General features: G+C 39.0%; 2 protein-coding genes across 4 annotated transcripts in view; one reads left to right on the top strand and one right to left on the bottom strand.

Annotated features, from left to right (window-relative positions):
• Positions 1–24,550, bottom strand: part of LOC146005264 (uncharacterized) — a 374,131-nt gene that overhangs the window by 119,362 nt on the left and 230,219 nt on the right. The window lies entirely within an intron of this gene.
• LOC146005480 (uncharacterized) lies at positions 23,426–24,055 on the top strand. The gene has a single exon (XM_083144725.1). The coding sequence runs from the start codon at positions 23,426–23,428 to the stop codon at positions 24,053–24,055; it is 630 nt and encodes a 209-aa protein (XP_083000851.1).

Below are 24,550 nucleotides of genomic sequence, written 5' to 3'. Positions count from 1 at the left end.
CTTCCTCAATAAAAATTAAAGTTGAACTGTGAGATAACGTTCCTCAGGGCATTTTTAAATATGTATAAATTTAGTGGGATTTGAGTCTACGGAGTTAAAAATTCACGCATAATTACCGGAGTTAATAATTCACGCAAAATTCCCTGAATTCAAGAAATCAGCCACTCTGATTAATCTTCCTTCTCTACGTCTGTCTTCTTCTTTCCACGTCTCTGTTTTGCTATTTTGATTCCAGCATTAGCATGCAATGAAAGTCACTTTAACTAGGCTTTACATTGGACACAGCCGTCTCACATCGTCATTTTCTGCAAGGACTGGACTCTGACGGTAAAAATCTGTACTGCTCAGATCTTCACCAGTGACACTCTGCTGCTTGAAGATAACTTACAGAGTGCAACCCAAAGCGTGGCAGATAAAAGGTGAGTTATATGTATTTGCAAGATGCTGCGTTATCTCCGCGATGCAAGAAATGCTTGCGCACGTACATGTTGGAGTATGTGAGATATATGCTTTCTCTATGCACTCTTCAGTTGATTTTTTCTACTTTTTTGGTAGGTTATTAACATGCAAGAACTAGAAGCATAATATGTTATATACTTAACATGCACACATACGAAACGTAAGGTAATGCATATACCGTGATAGTTCAGTAGCTGGACAACAGATGGCAATGCTCTCTTGAAAGCAGGGTGGATAAAGAATATCAAGATTTTTATTCAAGAATCATTTTTGATATTTTCTTTAAAAATTAAGTCAGATTTTTTAATTTAAATAATTTTCTTGATTTAAAAAAAAATCAGGCTTAAAATTGCTTCTAGGCTTTTTGGCACCATACACATACATATATGTTTTTTATAGAGAGGCTTTATCTAGTAAACAGCCTTGTAAAATATTTGAACAGTTTGAATAATGCAGATACAAATAATACGTAAATATACAATTTTATGTTTTTGATACTGTGTGTATGAACTTACTATGAATGTGTTAATGAAACTATAATAATTTCAGTAACTTTTCTTCCAGTAAAATAAAACATTCTGGATGTACTATATAATTGTAACTTTAAATATTAACTTAAATATATTTATAGTCTTTGTGGTTGAATTTTGGAGATTTTTTAATGATAGTTTGATTGATTGATTTAGTTTATTTTACTTCGCGTTTTGTGCCTCTTGGCTAATTTGCGAAGATTTGGATGAGTGATGAAATTGATGAATGGACATTCACAAGCAACCAAGCCCAAGCGGGATTCGAACCCGGGACCCTTGGCGTCGCAGCGCGATGTGCTAACCACTTTTTTTTCTTTCTATAAAAGGAAAGTCCCCTATGCGGAAGCTTCCCCCATCACACTTCATTCACTCATATCATTTCATTCATATTTCAATTTCAGGACTTTTCAGGACAGACAATCACAAACATCCATGTCCAAGCCAGGGTTCGAACCCGGGTCCCCTGGCGTCGTAGCGCGATGTGCCGCAGGGTCCGGCTAATGATAGTTTAAAAAAAATATAAGCTGCCATGTATATTTACAGTTTAATGATAATGACGCTATTTACGTTTTGACATGATTAGTATTTTGTACATATTTGTTTACATATTCCATTTCCTTTCGTATGAGCTTCACCCCATCAGTACATATATTTTGTTTCCTATCTTATAGCCTAATAAACACTTATAATAAATGAGTACGAGATTAATGTATTTTCACTAAAAGTGATTTGGATATCCACAAAATCCATATGCAAGTTATTCTATAAATTATCTATTTAAAGTGATTCAAATCAGTATTTTTTTTCAAAAAATTACCTGATTTAAATCGCAAGTCAAACCAATTCATCTTGTATGAAAGCAATCTTGTATAGGTGCGAGAAAATTGCGAAGTTCACACGCACACACACACACACAGACACACGCACTGGAGCATAGGTACTGCAGCAGTGAACAGTTCTTAGCTTCCTTTGCGACGCGTAACGTAACGACATAAGAAAGGCAATGACAGTAAACCAAGTATGGTGAGTATGACGGGTGTTAGAAAACATTTGTTATTCTGGCACCAGGATGGTATTTGTATGGGGAGATGAGGACGAATTTCTCTTCCTGGATACTCAAGTCTTACAGCAAGTATGTTCCAGAAGTGGGATTATATTTGAAGGAGATAGCAGGAAAAACTTTTTTTAGTTCGTGATACCGATATTGTTACTGTCTATTTCATGTTTCTTGGCCGTTTTAATATGGTACAGGATGATGTACACTATAAATTGTGAAATAAATACCTATCATATTTGTAAATATCTTTATGGTCTTGGATGGACTAAGCATATTTATATTATATATAAACGTTCCTACGCCACTGATTTTATACCCAGGCCCGTAGCCAGGATTTTAATTCGGGGCGGGGCCAGCAGCTGGCATCTGAAGACGAAAAAGTGGGGCGTTGAAGCCCTGAAGATGAATTTCTCAGTATATTACAACTAATTATACAAGATGTTTAATTCTGCTAAAGAAGTTAAATTAATTACCACTACACACTATTTCCAACGAAACATTTGAAGAATTTCGGGGAGGGAGACTTCAGACCCCAGAGCACACTCCCTGGCTACGTGGCTGTGTATACCCAGGGCGCAGCGATAGTACGAGGGAGATATTTTACAAAATGCGAAGATGATGGATATTTTTCTAAAGCTTATATCTCACCCTCTGCTCCCGTATCCAAACAGCGGGAAGGGACAGGAACTTCTCCTCTCGCCAGGGAAAGGTCGACCGCCGTCTCCGCCTGAGAATAAACCGACCGAAGGGACTTTCAATCATCCCAACCCCGCCCTGTTCAAACTTCGAACGAGCCTTTTCTGCATCTGGAGGGCGCGTTACGACCTCCCCGCTGGCGTCAACCCAAAAGCGATTCAAGGACTCGGCGTCAGGCCTTGTCAATTCGCCATGAATGGGGAGACGAATGGAGTCGATTGTGGATCGGAGACAAAGATTAGTTATTCTTAACTGAGAGAGAGAGAGGGAGAGGAAGAGAAAGAGAGAGAGAGAGGGAGAGGAAGAGAAAGAGAGAAACAAAGAGAGGGAAAGGAAGATAAAGAAACACACACACACAGAGAGAGAGAGTGAGAGAGAGAGAGAGAGAGAACGAGAGGGAGAGAAAGATAAAGAAACAGAGAGAGAGGGAGAGAGGAAGAGTAACAAACACAGAGAGAAAGAGAGAGAGAGACAATGAGAGGGAGAGAAAGAGAAGGAAAAAGAGAGAGAGATAAAGAGAAGGAAACAGAGAGAGGGAGAGGAAGAGAAAGAAACAGAGAGAGAGAGATAAAGAGAGGTAGAGGAAGAGAAAGAAACAGAGAGAGACAAAGAGAGGAAGAGAATGAAACAGAGAGAGAGGGAGAGAGAAAGAGTAACAAACAGAGAGAGAGAGAGATAGAGAGAGAGAGAATGAGAGGGAGAGGAAGAGAAGGAAACAGAGAGAGAGACAAAGAGAGGAAGAGAAGAACAGAGAGAGAGACGAAGAGAGGAAGAGAAAGAACAGAGAAAGAGAAAGAGAGGCAGGGGAAGAGAAAGCAAAAGAGAGAGAGACAAAGAGAGGAAGGAAGAGAAAGATAGAGAGAGAGAGAAACATAGACGAAGTGTGAGAAAGAGGGAGAGAAAAAGAAAGAGGTGGAGAGAAAGTGACAGAAAGCAAGAGAGAGAGAAAGCGAAGGAGAGAAAGAGGGAGACAAATGGAGAGAGAAAGTGAGAGAGAAAGCGAGAAAAAAGAGACAGCTCGCAGTAACGGTCAGGATCAGATATTTAGGCAAATACATTTTTTTACCTGTCGCTACAAGATTACAAATTATGAACTACTCACTTCTAACTTAATTAGTCCCTCTTTACTTTGAGGAATCCTAACCGTAAGCAGCTAATTTTAAAACTAAGTAGCTGTAACTGCAACATAATTACTTTTTCCAATACAAGTAACATTATCAAAAGTTACTTTACGACACTTGAATTATTCACTTCAAAATTTGTAACGTGGGAAGGAGCTAAATGTGGCAAATCTCTTTATTACCATGTGTCGTTCCTCGATGCTAAGATGAAATGATTTTCGTGAAATCGCCTAAGACAAGAAGGCTAAATTTAGAACATTCACGCTTTATTGCAATTCATCATTTCTAATTGCGAGCAAAGACTTCAATGTTTTTGGTGGCTTGCTTCATTTATCTGAGACGTGGTAGTCGACCCAAAGATAAAGAAATTGTTAAATACCTATGATACAGTATTTACGTTATATGCATATGTATAGGTATGAAGATAATAAAATGATTGATAATGCTTACTCCTTCTTCCATCACATTTTAAAATTTGTTGTAATAATATAAATGTATGATAAAAAAGGCAAAGTGCTCCCCTGTGCTTAGCTCCACGTCATGAAGGCGTATAAGGGGTGTGGGGGTAACGCCCCACACTTTCTTGATCCGGTCATGAGTGAGGGTGATGTGATCAACATCACGCCCCTGACCGCCTTTACCCCCCAGGGTTTCCCCCAGGTACCCATATCAATCGAAGACTTTATATTACGTAACTGAAACATAAATAAAATACATGCAAGTCTTCATGTACGCAAATTAACTTTATTAAAATTAATACTTATTAATCGTAATAAATTTACAATTTATAAATTTTTTGCAAGACAATTTCCGCAGGAAGTAACGAAAAAAATAACTTACAGTTACTTTTCATGTACCTGTAACTTTAACTGAGTTACATCTTTAAAATTAGTTAACTGTAACTCAGTTATATTTTGAACTTTTAAGACGTAACTTTCGTATATGTCTTTAAACTTCAAATGAGTATGTTTATTTGATGCACGTTTTTCAGGTCCATAATAAGTTATATAACACATGAAGTAGGCAACATTGACGTTGCTATGGTAACAAAATTAACAGTTACCATCATGGCTTGTAAACTGAATCCACAAAGACTTAGTTTGCTGAGTTTTCCTCCCTGCGCTACAAATTCCAGGTAATTTAGGAAGGTAAATAAACTCACACAACTTCTTCTTTCATCAGGCGTGTTCATGGAATATTCGTCCTGGAGATATCTTCCTTGTGAGCAGTGTTAACAACAGTGCACATATTATGAAGCCTGAACACGAATTTTTATTTAATATAAAAACATATATTTTCCAATTTCTGTGCGTACATGCATATTTATTAATATCAGATTATAAGTGCAGGAAACGTAAATTATGTCTGGACACGTAAACTTTGTGATTTTGCAAATATTTTCTCAAGATTTTCACAGAGAGAATCTATGAGAACTCTGGCAACACTGCTCAGGTATGATCCAGTTCGTCTGTTATTTTAATTCCATTGTATGAGAAAAAGAGGAACGTAACTCCAAATACGTATTTTTTCAGTTATGTTTAAAGAAACTCCTCTGAAGATGTCTATCTATCGACATATCTCCACTTCTAGTCGTTAGGTGGAGTCACTTATCTCCAATTTACTGAATATTTTAAGAACGGTATTCCTAAGAATATGTTATTTCCTCTTTCCAGTAAATTTGATAAAATTGGAGTGACGTTCCACTGATTCTCACAACGATTCTGCTAGACAATATGGCGTTTCTAACGGAACAGTTAGTTAAGACCAGCGGCGATACTTGTGATGTATTACTGTTTGATAAATCCGATTATGATACATATACAGGGTGATTGGTAATTCGACCTATTCCTGGAAAGGGGTGATACTAGAGCACATTTGCAAAAAAATTGACCCTATGCACCGGGGATCGGAAATCAATGGGTTTCGAGTTATTGCAGTTTGAAGATTTTCGTGACATATTCCGACTTGCGACCCAAAAACTACTACACCCTGGGCACTTAATCGACATGTTGCTAACAGCTGACGAATGAGTGACTACTGGGAAAAATATTCATGCCCAAAATTCCCATACCCAAAGAAAAAAATAGTCATTGGAGCACACGTCATGAAGAAATTTGGAAATTATCGTTTAAATCGAAGAGGATTACTCAAAAAAATGGTAACACACTTAGCGTAAAAATTACGGGAAAAACTTCCTAGTTTCATAAGCTCTCCAAAACGATATAAATGTTGTCAACTGGCACACGGGTTGGGGGAAAAATCTGAATAAAAAGCGGAGAAGGCGCGTTGTAGACTCCCATCATCTGACAAGAATTCTGTGGACGGACGAATCCAAATTCGACCGCGATGGTATTACGAATTTTCATAATGCGCATTTTTGGTCATAACTCCAGAAAATCTAAAGAAAAGGCTCACCAGAAAAAAATCTCACTAAATGGGAATCATCAACAATCATGTGATCGGGCCATTCTATCTGCCACAAAACCTAAACGGCATTACCTACGAAAACTAAGGGAAGAATTGACGACTCTGCTGGAGGATGTGCCGCTCGCCACAAAAAGGGGTATCGTCTCATACCCTTAGGTATGTGGAATCTTTTGGGAATGTAGCTCACTAATCATCATTCATCCATGATGGTAAAGCACTCTCTGCTCGTGGTGAGCTTGATGGTAAGGCGCTAGAGGTACTAAATTTACACACTTGAATGGCAACACATGACACTTGAGTTTCACACCCCTAAAGATTGGATCAGCATGGGTAATGTAAGGATATACCTGTCTCTGTACTGCAACTGAAGATCTGCCGTGAGAGGTTATGCCTGTGATTGTACGTAGAGTCTGACTTGCGACTAGAGTTAACACGCTCTCCCTAGAACCTCCTCCTCTCTCTCTATTCAATCGTAACTTGCTCCTCAAAAACTGAATTAGCACTGACCCCGAACTCTCTCCCTCCCAGACATTTACATTTATTGCAATTCAATTTAATAAACAAATGCACAGTCAGGCCTGTAGCCTCTTCCTGGATTTCGTCTGTTTACAGCTGATGACCAGGAAGAGCTTCAGTGCTGTCTGACACTGCATTCCTGTGATGTTTCTGAATATTTCCTGATTGGAAAAGGATGGTTGAATGACTGGAAGTTGGAGTTCGTTCTCCATAATAATTTAAAGATACTACGGATCGTTACGATGTTCCTCTCCGGAAAAGAATTCTTTTTTGAATTCGTCTTTATGTCTGATCCAATCTTATAGGGGTACCGTTTATTATAAAATAAAAAATAAAAAATACCCAAAACATGAATATAATAAAGTAAAAACCATGAACCCATCCAAAGTGAATATCCTATAAACCCACTGACCCACAAGAACATATAACACAATGCATTATTTCTGCTGAATAAGTGAGTGGATCAGCGTGAAATAACATAACGCATGCATTTGTTGATGTAGAGACCTGACGTCACATACGTCCGCCGTCAAAACACACTCATTTAATACGTCACGTCAGAGCGTGACCAGCCTCTTGCGACACAAAACGTATTTGTCTACACGAGACAGTCAGTGCACCGTTTGAAGGTAAGAGACTCGAAATTACATAATAAATTTGTGTTAACATTGAATGATAGATAACTAATAGCCTTCCTTCACCGTAAATAATGTGGAGCACTGAATAAGAAATAAATCGAAGCACTTGTATAAATACATAATTCGTTGCACCTGTGTTGCTAGTAATTTTTGGTTACTAGGGTCGACACGTATGCCGAATATTGCGAACTGAGTTTATCGCACATAAATATAATCGTAGCACGTATCACTATAGTTTTCCTGTATTATTATTATCGATGGATCACAGTCCTTATTTTTATATTAACAATATATATTTACTTATTTAACTCCGTCCTTTAATATGAAATATGTACACACTCATATATAACACATGAATTAATAATTCAAGTAGAAATAATATTTAAGCATCGCAATTGTTACACCTTTTGTCCATGCATATTAATGTTGTATTTATTCTTCTATTAAAATTGTTCGTTGATAATTCCATAAACATGCATTGAACACGCGCTGAGAGTGAAAAGTCCAACATCTTTGACCTCGATGTCGTTCACCTAAGGTACGATGAACAAATGAATCGTAACATTGTCCATTTAGGATAATCATCCTTTATTCCAGACACGATGTTCAGCTCAGATTGACTATACTTCGTGGAATTTTACTGTACCTGAGAGTACAGTACCACTACGTTCTGCCACACTGTACTTGTGTGGAACGTACTGATGAAAGTCGGACAACCCAGATTGTACATTTCCTTCTGTCTGTCACTGAATGAACATCTTCCCTGTCTGCGTTTCTAGTACTTGCACTTTGGGAAGGGATAATTTGGGGAAGTTCAAACTTAAGGGTAGAAAAGTGATTTCTTCTGGCAATGAGAATTGTTCTGCACTGGAATATTGATGAATACAATTTTGCTGCTGAGTGTATCATGTAACGACCAATGGAATGTGTGGTCGTATGTGTCCTCGGAATGGGAGAACTATGTTCCTGGAGGAATAATCACTAAGTGTACTGCTTGTTTTTTTAGACGAACTTCGTGGGGTGGACCAATGATTTTATCCCTTTGATAAAAAACTGGAACATTTGGTGTGAAAACTTCATGTACTGCTAACACTTCGTTGGGCGATTCTTCTTTTGAGGCTTTGTGAAGAAGAATAGACGTACGTTCGTAGAGTTGTACATGACATGGAAGTGTGTCAAGTAATATGTATATTAGGAGTGTAGCATGACACTTTAATGGAGGAATCATGTAGTTTACCCTCTGGAACATGTCGTTGTTTGTAAAACGTTTTACTGCTGGACTTGTAGATTATATTGAAGATTTTGTTCGAGACGTAGCACGACAATTTTGAGAAGCTGTGTAGATTCTCTGGAACGTGGCACGACGTGGTGTACTTTACGAATTGCCTTAACAAGGCGGGGGGGGGGAGGGGGGTTTCTTGATCCCTTGTAGAGTAAAGCTGGAACATGTTTCAGCAGTCTGGCTCCCAAGCTGGCGAATGCTGTCAGGATACTGGACGCGCTGCTAGTGGTTCCCGGTTCGACCTTTTCCTTTCGGGTTTGGGAATGCCGAATTGTTTCCCTTGCGGCTGACACTGGCTGTTCTCTGGCCGACAGCTGATAAATTTCGAATTTGAGACAGGTTTAAGGTAAAGGTAATGTTAGCGTAGATTTAAGATAGGGTAATTTTTCCGGGAAAGGATTATTTTGATCCAATCTTTTTGGTACAACACTCAAGAATAATATTTTGCTACTCATGATTTAAAAATGCCATTATCAATTGAAATATACTTAAACTAGTAATAAACTCTTATATTATACCCATAAAATAAATATGACAAACGCTAATTCCTAGTGGAAAAATATAAAAAGAAATATGATGAGAATAGCTTCGTGAAAGCTACCATGGTTATTCCAGAATCTAGAAAGAAAATAGGATAGTGCCTATAAAGCAATCGGAATTTTAATTTATTTTTGTCCCCGTAAAGTACCAATGATATATGTCGTGATTCGATTAATTGAGTTTAATTTATTATTGCTTGTTATGAGTTACTATTTGAGAATGTTCTAACAATCTGACAACCTGCTACAGCCTAAAGAATTTAGCCGTCATCATTTCTGCTTACGATAATTTTCCTGCTTCAAGTCTACATGTCTTCCTTGACCGGGGTTTTGCTGGCTGGCTACCTGATTCCCATAACGGGAGAGGTGCGGAGGGGAAATTCTTACGTTAGCAAAATTCTTCGTCCGGTCGTAGATTCGACCGTGCAAGATATGTAAAGCCGTGTAACTGAACTCTGGCCGCTGCTGTGTTCTCGGATGCCGTTGAAATGTACCCTTTGCGTCAATAATGTATTGCATGCATCTACATCAATGCCTAAGTCCTTAACATGCTTCTGCGTTTAACTGTACAATGACAATGAGGAAATAGATTCGTTTGCGTATGTACGCCCAGTTTGTTTATCGATTACTTCTAAAATACATGATTTGCTGTGAAATACTGGTAGCTAGTAACTTTGCTTGAATGTATTGCTTCTTCTACTTTACTTTTGATGAGAAAACCAGTCTTGTGCATTTAAAATGAAAATACCATATTACTATAAGGACATATGAAAACGTATTTAAAGCTAAACGAGTAATAATGTTATTTTTCGCCTTGCGCTTATTTTCCCTACTGGTTACATTTACTTGTAGAAACCTGTTTAATCTTTGCTGTGTAAAAAAAACTTATTTTAGTCTCTTATGTTACTCATAGTGTGCAAGTGGTCGTTAAAAATGTACTCAAATACAAAAATTACACGGGAAACGATGCTTATTTAAAGTCGACCATCCCAAAAATAAAATAATTAATCTATAAATATGCGATAATTGCCTTATATTATGCTGACATCACTAAAAATGAAGAATCTATCATTCTCTCTATCCATTCTAACATATGCTTAGCATATTATTGTAGCAAAGCTTAAAACTAAAACCGTTGTGGTTTAACCATAATCATTCTGCGATGGCAGAATGGATTTCCAGGATTTTGGTCTAGATCCAATATCCGAAGGAAAATACTTGTTATTGGGGCGCAAAAAATATCGTGACGTCGACGTCTACATATTCATATAAAATAAATATTCTCAATAACTGGCGCTTAATACAAAACTTTGCTAATATAAATGTTTACCTTATTCTGAAGTATAACTAAAATGTTAGTGATGTAACTACTAAGCTAGTATAAATTATACCGCTTAAACAAAATATTATCGCATATTATGAAATTTGAATAAATTAATAGAGACTAATGCCTTAAAAAAAACTTACTTTGTGCACACTTGAGTCGTGTAGGACCTATTTAACATTAATAAATGCCGTAACTTGGAGCAAAAATTGCAATATTTATATTTTAAGATTTAAAACAATCAACATTTTAAAGTTTTTAACGTTCGAAGCTACAACGTGCTAAGGACAAATATTCAACTGTCAAACAAAACATTGTTTCGGACAGAGAAAAAAAATATATAAATATATACTAACAAAAAAAAATCTCGTTAATATGTGAGAATTCGTCCACGCCGTGTAATGCTCTCATAATTCTCTTCTAGTTGTTCAAAATAAGTTGGCTGTGCCTAACTTTGCTTAAAGCATATAAGTATATGTATATATGTGTACGGATTCATTCTCGTCACAACTGCTTACCTGTGTACGGACATCTCACGTCACTGCAGCCTATTTATACATCTATTACTTCTCAACTAGAACTTTTAATTAATCGGGCGGTTTATATCCTAAATCACGGTACGAACATTGTACAGCGTGTCGAGGAATATAATTAGCGTTTCGTCTCTTTACATATTAACATGGATTAAAATTTTCAGGCAATGTATGCGTAAGTTAGGTAACATAAGGCAAGTGACTATCTCGTATAAACTTGACTATCTCCTTAATCTAAGCTCCCTTCATGAGGTGCTAGGAGACTTCAGTCATTAAGAATATAAATGAGTGGTCCTCGGGGCCTTATTCGTTCCCAAAACTATATATGTATAAAAATGTAATATCCTCGTTGCAATAATCTTAGCAGTTATAGTTCAAGCATTCTAAATCATTTACATGTTACGGCCAGTTTTAAACAAAATTTAAATTAAACTTTTAAGGAATTTCAATTAATAATAATAACAAAAACAAAATATTGACTCAAACAAGCATACTCTCTGCCATGACTCGTTAAACTGCACCATAGTGCCACTGAGTCAGAGTCAACATACTTTAATTTATTTTCCTCGTTCATAATATAACTTCAATATTCACTTTTAATCCACGTTTTTAATTAATTAATATGTTAAGGGTAAGCCTAATCACAATCTGAGCAAAATGCACAGGAACGTTAGATATATTAAAAAAAAATGTTAAAATTACTGTAGCTTACTGCATTATTTTAACCCTCATAAACAACGCTGTGATAATTTTCGTATCCAAGATCATGATTAAAAAAAAAATCCTACCTTTTACGTTCTAAAATCACTGTAAATGCAAAAAACCATCGAATCTAAATGCCTTTTCTTCTAAAAATTCTGGGAATGGTAAATTTTTTCCCAGGGTGGGAATTCTGTCGTACCCATGGTACCGGGTTCGCGAACGAACCACAGCGCTACCAGGAGCGGATTGATAGGGAAACGTCCACGAACGTCCCTGGGCCGACCGCATTTTTGGCAAAATGTGGCTGCCTAAAATCCGACATCGAACCTTCCGCCACGCGGAATGCCGGACGCTCCTGATACCAAATCGCCAGCCCGACGCGGGTAACCGCGCCGGAGCTAGGGCGCAGGTTCCTCCGCATTTTTACATTTTGCTGATGACCGACGCTGACTTGAGGTCGATAAGTTTCACCTGGTTCATCCTCGAGTTAGAACTCGACATCTATCATTGTTTACTGCAGTAGGTTTCCCCGCTGGGACTTAATATTTCATATAAATCCGCGCGCAACTTTCGAGATTCCGTGTTTCAAAATGCATACTTTTGATGGTAAAAGAAAACTGATAAAACCTTGATTCTGATAATTCTTAGGTGTGGTTTCACTTTTCATGCCCTAAAATTGAAATTTTCATAAGTGAAATCCTGCGTCTATCACCACGTAATCACCAATTTTCATCTCATTTCCGCAAAAATGGATGAAAGCCCTAAGCATCTCCATCCACGTCTCATACCCTTAGGTATGTGGGATCTTTTGGGAATGTAGCTCACTAATCATCATTCATCCATGATGGTAAAGCACTCTCTGCTCGTGGTGAGCTTGATGGTAAGGCGCTAGAGGTACTAAATTTACACACTTGAATGGCAACACATGACACTTGAGTTTCACACCCCTAAAGATTGGATCAGCATGGGTAATGTAAGGATATACCTGTCTCTGTACTGCAACTGAAGATCTGCCGTGAGAGGTTATGCCTGTGATTGTACGTAGAGTCTGACTTGCGACTAGAGTTAACACGCTCTCCCTAGAACCTCCTCCTCTCTCTCTATTCAATCGTAACTTGCTCCTCAAAAACTGAATTAGCACTGACCCCGAACTCTCTCCCTCCCAGACATTTACATTTATTGCAATTCAATTTAATAAACAAATGCACAGTCAGGCCTGTAGCCTCTTCCTGGATTTCGTCTGTTTACAGCTGATGACCAGGAAGAGCTTCAGTGCTGTCTGACACTGCATTCCTGTGATGTTTCTGAATATTTCCTGATTGGAAAAGGATGGTTGAATGACTGGAAGTTGGAGTTCGTTCTCCATAATAATTAAAAGATACTACGGATCGTTACGGTATGATTTACCAACATGATGGCTGCCCAGCTCACTATTTCCGGGATGTGCGACCGTGGCTGGACGACAATTATCCCATGCGATGGATTGGTCGAGGCAGCCCGACCACCCGGCAGGCGAGGAGTCCGGATTTGACGCCATGCGACTTTTACATTTTGGGTCACATGAAAGAGTTAGTCTACAGTACACCAGTGGATTCCCAAGAAGAGTTGAGAGAGAGAATTGTGACAGCCGCCCAATACATAAGAGACTGAGTGTCAACGCGAGTGACTGTGTCTGAAGTACGCCGCAGGCTGCTTGCTTGCATACGTAACCGGGGAGGCAATTTGAACAGGATTAGTAGTCTTCGTAACAGTTAATTCTGACAACCTGGAATCATGAGAATGGTAAATAACATTATTTCACTCATTTTCGTTCCTTCATTTCTCACAACCGACAACTTCTTCTCACTTTACAAAGAGTTCTACAACGCGCCTTCTCCGCTTTTTATTCAGATGTTTCCCCCAACCCGTGTGCCAGTTGACAACATTTGTATCGTTTTGGAGAGTTTATGCAACAAGGGAGTTTTTTCCGTAATTTTTACGCTAAGTGTGTTACCATTTTTTTGAGTAATCCTCTTCGATTTAACCGATAATTTCCAAATATCTTCATGACGTGTGCTCCAATGACTATTTTTTTCTTTGGGTATGGGAATTTTGGGCATGAATATTTTTCCCAGTAGTCACTCATTCGTCAGCTGTTAGCAACATGTCGATTAAGTGCCCAGGGTGTAGTAGTTTTTGGGTCGCAAGTCGGAATATGTCACGAAAATCTTCAAACTGCAATAACTCGAAACCCATTGATTTCCGACCCCCGGTGCATAGGGTCAAATTTGTTGCAAATGTGCTCTAGTATCACCCCTTTCAAGGAATAGGTCGATTTACCAATCACCCTGTATATGTACGTACATTAGGCCATGGCAAATATACAGTAACACCTCGTTAATCCGGACCCCGATAAGCTGAACTTCGCTTAATCCGGACAGGCAAAAGTAAAAAAAAAGCAGAATGCAAGGTTTTTAAATGTGGCTAGAAGCCAACAAGATAACTTCCCAAAGAAAAGGCAGTCAACCACTGATGAAATTCTGTTTCCCGCAGACTTTGTACTGTACTGTATAGCGTATTTAGGCCTATGCCCTTTAAATACACCATAATAAACGTGTTTTGTTGCTATAAACGGAGTTTTAATCTACTTTCTACTGTTCTTTTAGGTTATTTCAGTTAATCCGGACTTTCGTTAAACCGGTCAACTTATCCCCTATTAGTCCGGATTAACGAGGTTTTACTGTACTACAAATATCCAAATTCATGAAGACTTGGAAATCGATCCAATTGAAGAAGTTATTCGACGGGAGACAGTCAAATTCTAGGAAAACCTCACAAGCCCCGCCGTCAATGAAATAGGAACAGCGGCCATATTGAAACTCACTCACAGCACCCCTCGACCAGAGTGAGCCCTGAACAACAACAGAAGAAGACAGACCAACCCCTCGACCGACAGCGGCAGAGGAAAACACAACAAGACAATAAAAATGCGAACGAAAAGGGGGGAAAACCATTATAAGTCAAGGAAACGCCACTTCAACACCAGTAAACAAGAAATTTCAGTCATTCATATGTACATTTATTAGTAATCTCTATGTTTTCCCAACTTCTTCAGTTGTGCCAATTTGTGAATGACATTTGCTTCAGCCAATATGCTGATACATAAAGTGAATCAATCTTAGTTAAGAAACTAAGTAACTTCAGACGTTCATAAATAAACTTTCGTTCAAATACAGGGTGGCCCAAAAGAGGTAACCAAAACATAAGGTAACGATAATTATTAAAATACTCAATATGCTGACCAAGGCAGAAATCTATTTTATTATAAAACATAAACTAAACGTAACGTTTCAACCTTCTAGCAAGGTCTTCTTCAGACTATGTACCAAGTACAAATGTAACAAGGTACAAGAACAGGACGATATATATACACAACAATACTCCCCTCCAGACTGTTAGAAAGTTGTTCTGGAACATTCTAGCATTTGGCTTTCCCTTGTCAACATTACTTTCACCGGAAAGTGAATGTGGTTTGACTATTTATCTAACTCTCTATTTCCTTCATTCTTCTTCCTTCTTCTCTCCTCCTTCTCTCTTGTCCTTTCTACTCTTTCTAACACCTTCTTCCATTCTTTGTTTATCATCAATCCCCCATTCCAGTTTTTTGTGTCTTCTTCACCTTTCTTCTCTATTTCCTTGGCCTTCTTCCATTTTCTTACTAGAACTTTCTTCTCCCTTCTTATCTGCTTAGCCTCATCACACTCTATGTCATGTCCTGTTTCTCTTGTGTGTTTAAATATATCATTTCTCTCTCTCTTAAGTCGTATATCATCTCTATGTTGCTTCAACCTGTCTTTCAGCCTGTTTTTCGTTTCTCCTATGTACACACTCTGGCATTCTTTACATTTCACTTCGTAGATAATCCCTTCCTCTTTCTCTTGTCTGTTTTCTTTTTCTTGTTAGCATTCTTCGTTATTCTTAAGATGCTTCTCCCTCCCTTCCTGTAAGTGTTAATGTCCGCTTTCCCAAGCACTTTGCATATCTTTTCTGTGGTCTTCCCCATACTCCTTATTCCAGACCTTCTCCCATTTTCTTTCTCTTCCTCTTTTTCTTTCTCTTCCAATTCTCCCCTGCCACTTTTCTTCCTTCTTCTGTTTATGTCCAGTCTATCCTCCTTCTCATAGTCATTCTTTTTCAGCTGTTTCCATAGGCTATTTATTTTGCCTTCTTTTTCACATTCTTTCGTTCATATTTTCTTTATTCTGTCCTCCATATTCTTAATAAAATTTATTTTTGTCACCTCACTTACATCACTTCTTTTTTGGCAGAATACCCATTGCTGCACACTTCTTCTGATGCCAGGCGGTTTCAATTTCTTGTCCTCTCTTCCTTTTCATCAATATATCTAGGTAGCTTATCTTGTCTTCTTCTTCTGTTTCGAGTTCCAATAATATACCTCTTTCTTCATCTTGTATTTCTTTTGCAAATATGTCGAGCTGCCTCTCCGTTCCCTTCCATATGCTAAAACAATCGTCCACATATCTGCAAAACAGAATTATTTTGTCACCTCCTTTTTCTATCACTTTATTTTCCCATTCATTCATAACCAATTCAGCCAATGCTGGGCTTAGGCTAGAACCTATATTCAGTCCTTCACTCATTAACATTATTTTATCCCCCATTATACTGTAACCGTTATTCCAAATGGTTTCCAGCGCCTTCACTACCCTTTCACTATCCCATTCTCCTATAATTTCTTGTCCCATTCTCTTTTTAACAATGTCCAAAACGTGTCCCCTCTTGATGCTCGGGAACATACTTTTCACGTCTAAGCTAAACATTGTCGTCTTCATCTCATTCAACTTAAGTCCTTTTATGAGGTCCACAACTTGTTCACTGTTCTTAACTGCTCTGCTTTCTTGCTGTGTTACTAACACTTCAATAACTCCCTTTAATTTCTTTTCCAAGGGTTCCAAAATATTGTTTCTGCAGTCCATTACTGGTCTCAACTTTATCTACTCTTTGTGTATCTTTGGAAAGCCTTTCAAACTTGGTAGTCTTCCTGTCTCCTTTATGCACTTCTTGAATCCTCTTCTCCTACAGTCTTGTATGACCCTTTCTCTTATAGTTTGCTCTTCTTCTGTTCTACAAATCTCCTCATATCCGTTCTCTTTTAGGTCTTCATACTTCCTCTCGTACCATTCTCTTTTCATCACCTCCTTTATCTGCCTGCTCTATCATCACATCACTTCTTGTCTTGATTTTCTTCATCCCTTCCCTTTCTTTTTGACTCAAATTATCTACTTTTCCTTGTTTTTGCATGCCCCTCCCTTGTGCTTTAATGTGCATACCACTGAAATAATGATAATCAAAATATTTTGCAATAAGCGCCATCTGGTTTTCAAGTGTTCATTTACCCAGTCTTTTGTTGGGTTACGCATGAGTAGGGCCCGGAACTTTGTAACATATTTTTTATTTGGCATCGGATAGAATACGGGGGTGGGATCTTTACGTAGTGATGAAAATCAGCCGAAATAGACGAACTTGATAAGACATATTTTGGCATATTTTGCCAATTTTGCGTTTTTACAACATATTTCTTCAATTTTCTCGTACATATTTCTATATAATTTCGTAATTGTCTTGCATATAATCGGTTCTTTTATAATTTATTCTTCATAACTTTAGCGCAACGGATAGTTTATATTATCGACGGCAGGGTAAGGAAAATACGGATAAAGAAATTAAAAGGAGATACCGTTTTTTCTTACCAACTAGTGCAGAACAATAATACCCCCCCCATTTTTTAATCTCCGTTATTGTTGTGCGGGAACTAGAATCACCGCAAACAAGTTTCAATTGTTCTAATTTCTTTTCCTTTTTTTCGCTTCTCACAACAATGTCAGTAGTTGGTAGTTTCGAGATCACCTGTCGTTTGAGGCACACACGTATCAGTGTGTATACTCTGTCCTGTGTATCTCTGGATCACACGAACGAAAATAAGTCTCTGCACAAGTGACGTGAGAGGGAATGGGATTGCATGGAGGGGAAAGCAACTGCAGTTACCAGCCTTCCCAGCAGCGTGTACTGCATCGCTCTGCTCACTCGATTGTCCCCCCCCCTTTCTCTGTTGTGTGTCTCTGGGAATATTTTTGTACTTTTGACATTTTTAATTTGTGTGACATATTTTTCAATATTTATGACATAATGACATGCATATTTTACAGATTTATATGATAAAGTCCCGGGCCCTAGAAATCACAAACGCTTAAAGAAAGAAAAGAAGTGGGAAAAATATATATTTACTTCAATACGTTAACAAAGGTTTTTTTAATTTGTATTCTTGTTATCTATTATAGCTTTTCGTTCCACTTTTGGCTAATCGCGACAAAGAGGATGACCACTCACAACACGGAAGGCCACGACGTAATTGTAACTCCACACGACAAATCAATATTTATTGTGCTTTAAAAAACTGATAATTGTAAAAAAATCTGATAATAGTTGTAAAATTTCCTTCAGACATAAATTATTCACTATACACTTCAATTAGGAACTGCACTTGCCTTTTCATATATAAATTATATTTTACACCATAATTTGGTATCTAAAATCGTGTTAAAAGTCTTCAAAACCTCTTTGAAGAAATCTTGAGGTTAGGCTTCTCGATGAGAGTTTGAGATGTCAAAACTGGGAGATTATTTCACCGTGATCTTTCCAGTGAGATGATAATTTCCCTTCTCTTGCTGTAAAATGTCCCTTTATCGTTCCCGTTTATATCAGAAATTAACAATATTTCTTTAAAAAATAGTTTGATAAAGGGAATTAATTCTCACTTCCTAAACAAAATTTTTAATTTTAATTTTAAATTGTGATTATCATTTCGGCTAAATAAAACCATATAACGAAATAAAGGAGAAAATTAGGTTAACTAATATGCCAGATCGATATATTCAAATTATCCTGTGGAACGGGAAATTTTCTATCGCCTGGCAACACTGAACCTTTGATCAATATCAACAAAAGTTTCCCTCAATGTGAAACACTTCTAACATTTTGACGATATGAAAGAAAACCACGTAACATCGTGGTTGCACCGCAGAAAAACATTCCATGCCGTACAAGGAACACAGTATAAATTATGAAACGTATTTTCTGAAATCTCCCAATGGAATTCTGCTCTTCACCGTCACGTCAACAAATTTCATGAGTGACTAACGGAAGCAGACAAATATTGCTTTTACTGCCCGAGTGTCCCACAAGACTTAAGATCTAATTTTCTTTGCGGAGAACCAGAGAAAACAGAACAGGGCAATGTGGAGGTTACAAGAAGTCGTTGTTCCACGCGGAGCTTAATTCATCTCTCTCCCTCTTAATAGAAACCTACGAGAACCCAATTTATCTTCCCGTCGTCGTCCCTGTGATGTTTCTTCCATTCAACGACGACCTCAAACTCCAGCCAATTTCAGCCTCGGTAAAGAATTCCTTACGCGAACTTTCAGCGACCTTCAGCTATTGATCTTCGACCGAACTACCAATCTTTGTGAGTTCGTCTCCTGGAAAGGTCTATGGAAATTGCTGAAGAGAGGCTGAGTCTGGAAAAAAAATGTGCTTCGGAAGAATAAGGGTTTAGAAGTACATGTGCTCTTGGGGCTATAAAATTTGGGCTGAGTCCAACATAACTTTGGTGATAGATCGGGTTGCTTGGCCGAAAGTGCTGAGGTTTCCTGCAATAGGTAGCAGTTTCTGTCATGAAAGACTGAAGCAAACAGAAGGAGTATCGAAACGTTTAGTGAGAAGCACAGATGCCACAAACGAACAGTAAGCAACTTGGAGCAATATAGGATCGAAAATTGTAATATTTCTGTTTGGTCTACAAGATAGAATACCCGGCGCCTACACCATTTCGATGTCTCGGCTGATTTGGTAAATCAGAATGCTCGGGCTGATGTACGATCGCTCACTTAGTGGAGCTATCAAATATTAATAATTGTGTAGAGGGAGATTATTTCCGTAACATCTTTGGCAGTTATGCATTTGAAGCTTCGGAACGAGTCACAACTCTCGAAGAAGCCAATTAACCAAGCGAGCCACTGACGTCATCTCACCCACAACCTCTCACTAAGCCCCTTGCTCAGGTTCTACACGCCCACTAGGCTCGCTAGACACACTCGCGCAGTCCGCTGGAGATGTTCCGAAAGTAATTCGACTCTACTACAATAACAAATTAAACTTATTTATTTTCCTGTTGCCAATTTGAGAATTAAGCGCGAAACACGTGAGGTTGTATGCCTCATAGAAACTTGTGCAGTTTCGACGTGACCCTTGGCCACGTAATTTAAAAGAAAAAAACGCCAAAGGCAGCGACTGGCTACCAAATAGAATCGTATACATACCCCCCCCCACCCTTTCGAAAATCCTAGGCGCGCCACTGGGTGCGGGTAAGCTACATAACTATTTGATAAGTTGGCAGAGTTGCTGTTTTTATGTCCACTTTATGCACATGTAAGCTAATCGGGACTGAACCTACAGTTTACAGTAGAATTCGAACCCCTATGGGCCTCCACTGGGTATCGAACCCGGAACCCGTTGAATACAAAGCTAAGGCGTTACCACCGCGCCATCGGGGAGGCCCAACTGCAAGGCTACTATAAATGATTCATTCGATTTCAAAACACTGTATCTTCCAAAGCATTGCACATACAGATATGAATGATACATGAAGGTAACTGTAAAATCACCAAGTTTTCCTCACAGTCTACAAATGTTCTATGTGTGCCCCTAGGACACACGACACACATACAAGCGGTAGTAGTGTTCCATCCATACATTTTGTAGCAACCTCCTGTCAGTGGTCATTAGATACTACCGCAAAATGTTCTGTTTACATGGTGGTTCTTTTCTGTACTCTCTTCTGAATGCACGCTGCACTGCAATAACAGATGAACATCTAGCACATACCAACACACAAAAACTATTTTCTTGGTTTGTTGCCATTTTGTACAGGCACTGCACTCATGCTGCCAACTGTGTGTCACGATGCAAACTTGGCGAGTTTACAGTTATTTTCGTGTATAATTCATATCTGTATGTGGCATACTTTGGAAAATATAGTTTTTTGAAATCGAATGAACCATTTATAGTAACCCTGTATTTAGTAAGGCTTCGAGTTGATAAGAAATTCTTTAGGAATGCTTTAAATAAATGAGAATAGCAACATGAAATTACATCACAATTCGAATGTTCTCTGAAGCCCTTTTTGGGGCAGCCGCTTAGCGTGAAATGTGGTGAGGTGTTTTATCTTCTTTTGGCGGCAAAATGATTTCACTTTCCCCTCCGGCGGTCCAAGAGCGATGCAGTAACGGAATAGCAGAACGAGAAAATGGACTCCGGCCAGCTGAAATCTGAAGCGTGTCCCGAGGGCTGAATTACAGCATCCTTTGTGACAGAGGCGAGGTTCTCTCCGTTTTCATGAGATTTCAGCGTTAACAAACAAAGAGATGAAGATTACGTGCTTTCTGAGGCTGAAACGGCATTCTGCCTATCTAAACAGGAAGCAAAGTGTTGGTACACGCGCGTTGCAGTGAGCTCCTCCCACAAGTCGCTTTACGTTGTTCTGCGCATGCGCTGGAGCTTTCTGCGCTTCACAGTGCGCATCATCCTCTACAGCAACCTAGCACCTATACTAACCATGAAATCAGGCGGTGTTGTTACTAAAATAGAGAATGAGCAATGGTGTACTTGATAACAATAACATGCTAACAAATGTGTTTAAAATTCAAGAAACAACTTGCAAGGGGAACTATGAATATTACTAAACATGACAGAGTTCCAGGGGAACATTTCGTGTGCAGCGACTGCGAGAGGAGTAAAACAAATGACTGTCTACTTTATTTCGTGAGTTGGCCGTGGTCTTTCCTTTCTTGGTCCGACTGTAATTCGCGGGAATATTTCAGGATCCTTTTTTTAAAAAAAAGAACATCTGTTAGTGTTTATCAGAAGAATTGCACGCGAAAAACAGGTGAACGTGAGCCCAAGCTTGGAGTCTTCTTCCCTTCAGGCAGGTCGCGCCATCTGTCGATAAAAGACATAAAACCTATTTATGGGAAAGTTAATCGTTCTCATAGAGCATTAAGATAAAACGATAAAAGTTTCATTGACTGAGAGAAGGAAAGTACGCAATAAATCTTGCGTGGAAATTTCATTTCGATGCTTTGAAATCCTTTAAAACTTGTGTGTGCGCGTGTGAAACTATACCAGTCACCAGGGCCGTATCAAGGTTTGTGGAGGCCCCTGGGCAAAATGTTTTGTGGGGGCCCCCCATTTTCTTTATTATTTTTTACTAGGAGCTTTATCAGCTCAATATGTTAACCACCAATTATCAGCAGTTGAAATGGTAGACCTGATTTTAGAATCAGTAGTCATTCACAATCGAACATATCGCAGATATGTTTGCAGGGAGAATAGCGCAGTAAATTAAAGTTACAGGACGAAAATTGTAGCGCTATAGCAGCAGTAAAATTCTGGGTCTAAATGTCTACAGTATATTATGAAGAGTGAACACCGTAACTACAATATGTAGTAAATACTAAGGGGGTTCAGATGGAAACAGAGAACTGAGCAGTAGACTGTACTTACGTACATAATTTGATATAAATTATATTATTTACAATTAAGAGTAAATATGTCACTACATATGCACGGTCCATCTACTGGACAATTACAGACAGGTTCATTGTGGAAATTGTAGTAACTTCACTTTCTTCAAGAAAATTCCCAAAGGCTTAACACTTATAGTAGACACACTTGTCTTGCCTTTTTCGCCGAAAATGTATCTATTATATCATCGAAGTCCAATTCACGAAGAAGTTCATGTTCAATGCTTAATAAACAAAGATTGGATAAGCGATCCTGTTCCATGGTAGCACGAAGCCTGTTTTTCACTAATTTAATTTTTGAGAAAGATCTTTCTCCGCTATAGTTTGTTACCATTAAGAACAAATATATTCTAAAGATAATCTCAACATTGGGAAATGTACTGCGGAACAGGTCCTTACATACAATATTATACAGGGTGGGTCAAAAGTCGCAATACACCTAAATAAAAGAAGCCACTGTGGGGATAGGTGTCCGTGAGTGTTGGATATGCCTGTTGGGGGTGGGGGGAAACTTTATGATGAGGTTGATCTTGACGGCCGCCATCTTGAAGTCCGCCATCTTGGATTCAACTTCATTTTTTTAAATGGGAACACATAATTTTCGGCTAGAATTTTGTCAGGAATTAAATGGTGTTGTCCATTTTGACGTATCTTTATTCGTGTAGGTGTTACAAAGGTTTTCTCTTCGTTGCAGGTTGACAGGACAACATAAAACTAAGCGACGCTGAACGGGTTGAGATCATCCTAATATCAGGGGAAAGAAGTTCTCGCACCATTGCAGCCGATTTCAGACCGACATCCAATTTCCCACGCCACAGTTGCATCACTGCTGTCCCGGTTCACTGCCACAGGGAGTGTGAAAGATACGCCACGGTCTGGGAGGCCACGTTCATCAACAGATGAGGCGACAAACATCGCCGTGTTAGGTAGCTTCGCCCTCAGTCCCACAAGGAGCGTGCGTAGCATGTCTCATGTGACTGGTATTGGCAGATGCTCCATACGCCGGATCTTGAAGACACATCATTTTCATCCATTCAAGCTGCAGTTATTACACCACCTTTCTGAAGACGATCCTGACCGCCGGCTTCAGTTTGCGGAATGGCCAACAGCACAGCTTGCAGATAACCCACAGTTCGCCCAGAATGTGCTCTTTACGGACGAAGCTAACTTTTACGTTAACGGGGAGGTTAACAAGCAGAACCTGCGTTATTGGTCAGACAGTAACCCACATTGGACTGATCCATCCAAGATGGTTGGACATACCAAAGTCATGGTGTGGTGCGGGATCTGGGGAACACGGGTCATTGGTCCTGTGTTCATCCACAACAATTTGAATGCCGACAGCTACAAAGAGATGTTGGAGGAGCTGGTGTTCCCATCCGTAGCGACGGAGGATGGTGACTTCCCCTTATGGTTTCAGCACGACGGGGCACCACCTCACTACGGTCTGCAGGTACGTGGATTACTCAACGAACAGTTTCCAACAGATCTGGATTGGCCGTCGAGATCCAGTGGAGTGGCCTGCAAGATCCCCCGATCTCACTCCCCTGGACTGTTACCTCAAAGCCATGGTGTATGCGGTCAAAATCAATGATCTTCGCCACCTGGAACAGCGGATCATTGATCCATGTGCGGCTATTACACCAGATGTCCTGTTACGTGTGCATACGGAGTGGCAGAAGAGAATGGAAATGACTGTCCAGCATGAAGGAGGCCACATCGAACACATCATGTAAAGTGTGCCACTTTTCAAAACTTGAAAAAAGAAACCTTTGTAACTCCTACACGAATAAAGATACGTCAAAATGGACAACACCATTTAATTCCTGACAAAATTCTAGCCTAAAATTATGTGTCACACGACCCCCTTCCCATTTAAAAAAATGAAGTTGAATCCAAGATGGCGGACGTCAAGATCAACCTCATCATAAAGTTTTCCCCCACCCCCAACACGCATATCCAACACTCACTGACACCTATCCCCACAGTGGCTTCTTTTATTTAGGTGTATTGCGACTTTTGACCCACCCTGTACATAGACAGTTCGATTGGGATGTCGTCCTGACGTTTGACATTGCTACTGCTTGCT

This window comes from Lepisma saccharinum, chromosome 23 (genome assembly GCF_977018435.1).
Source record: "Lepisma saccharinum chromosome 23, izLepSacc3.1, whole genome shotgun sequence".
Classification (NCBI taxonomy): Eukaryota; Metazoa; Arthropoda; class Insecta; order Zygentoma; family Lepismatidae; genus Lepisma; species Lepisma saccharinum.
Note: the sequence above shows the minus strand (reverse complement) of the source record. Positions and strands in the feature narration are given on the sequence as shown.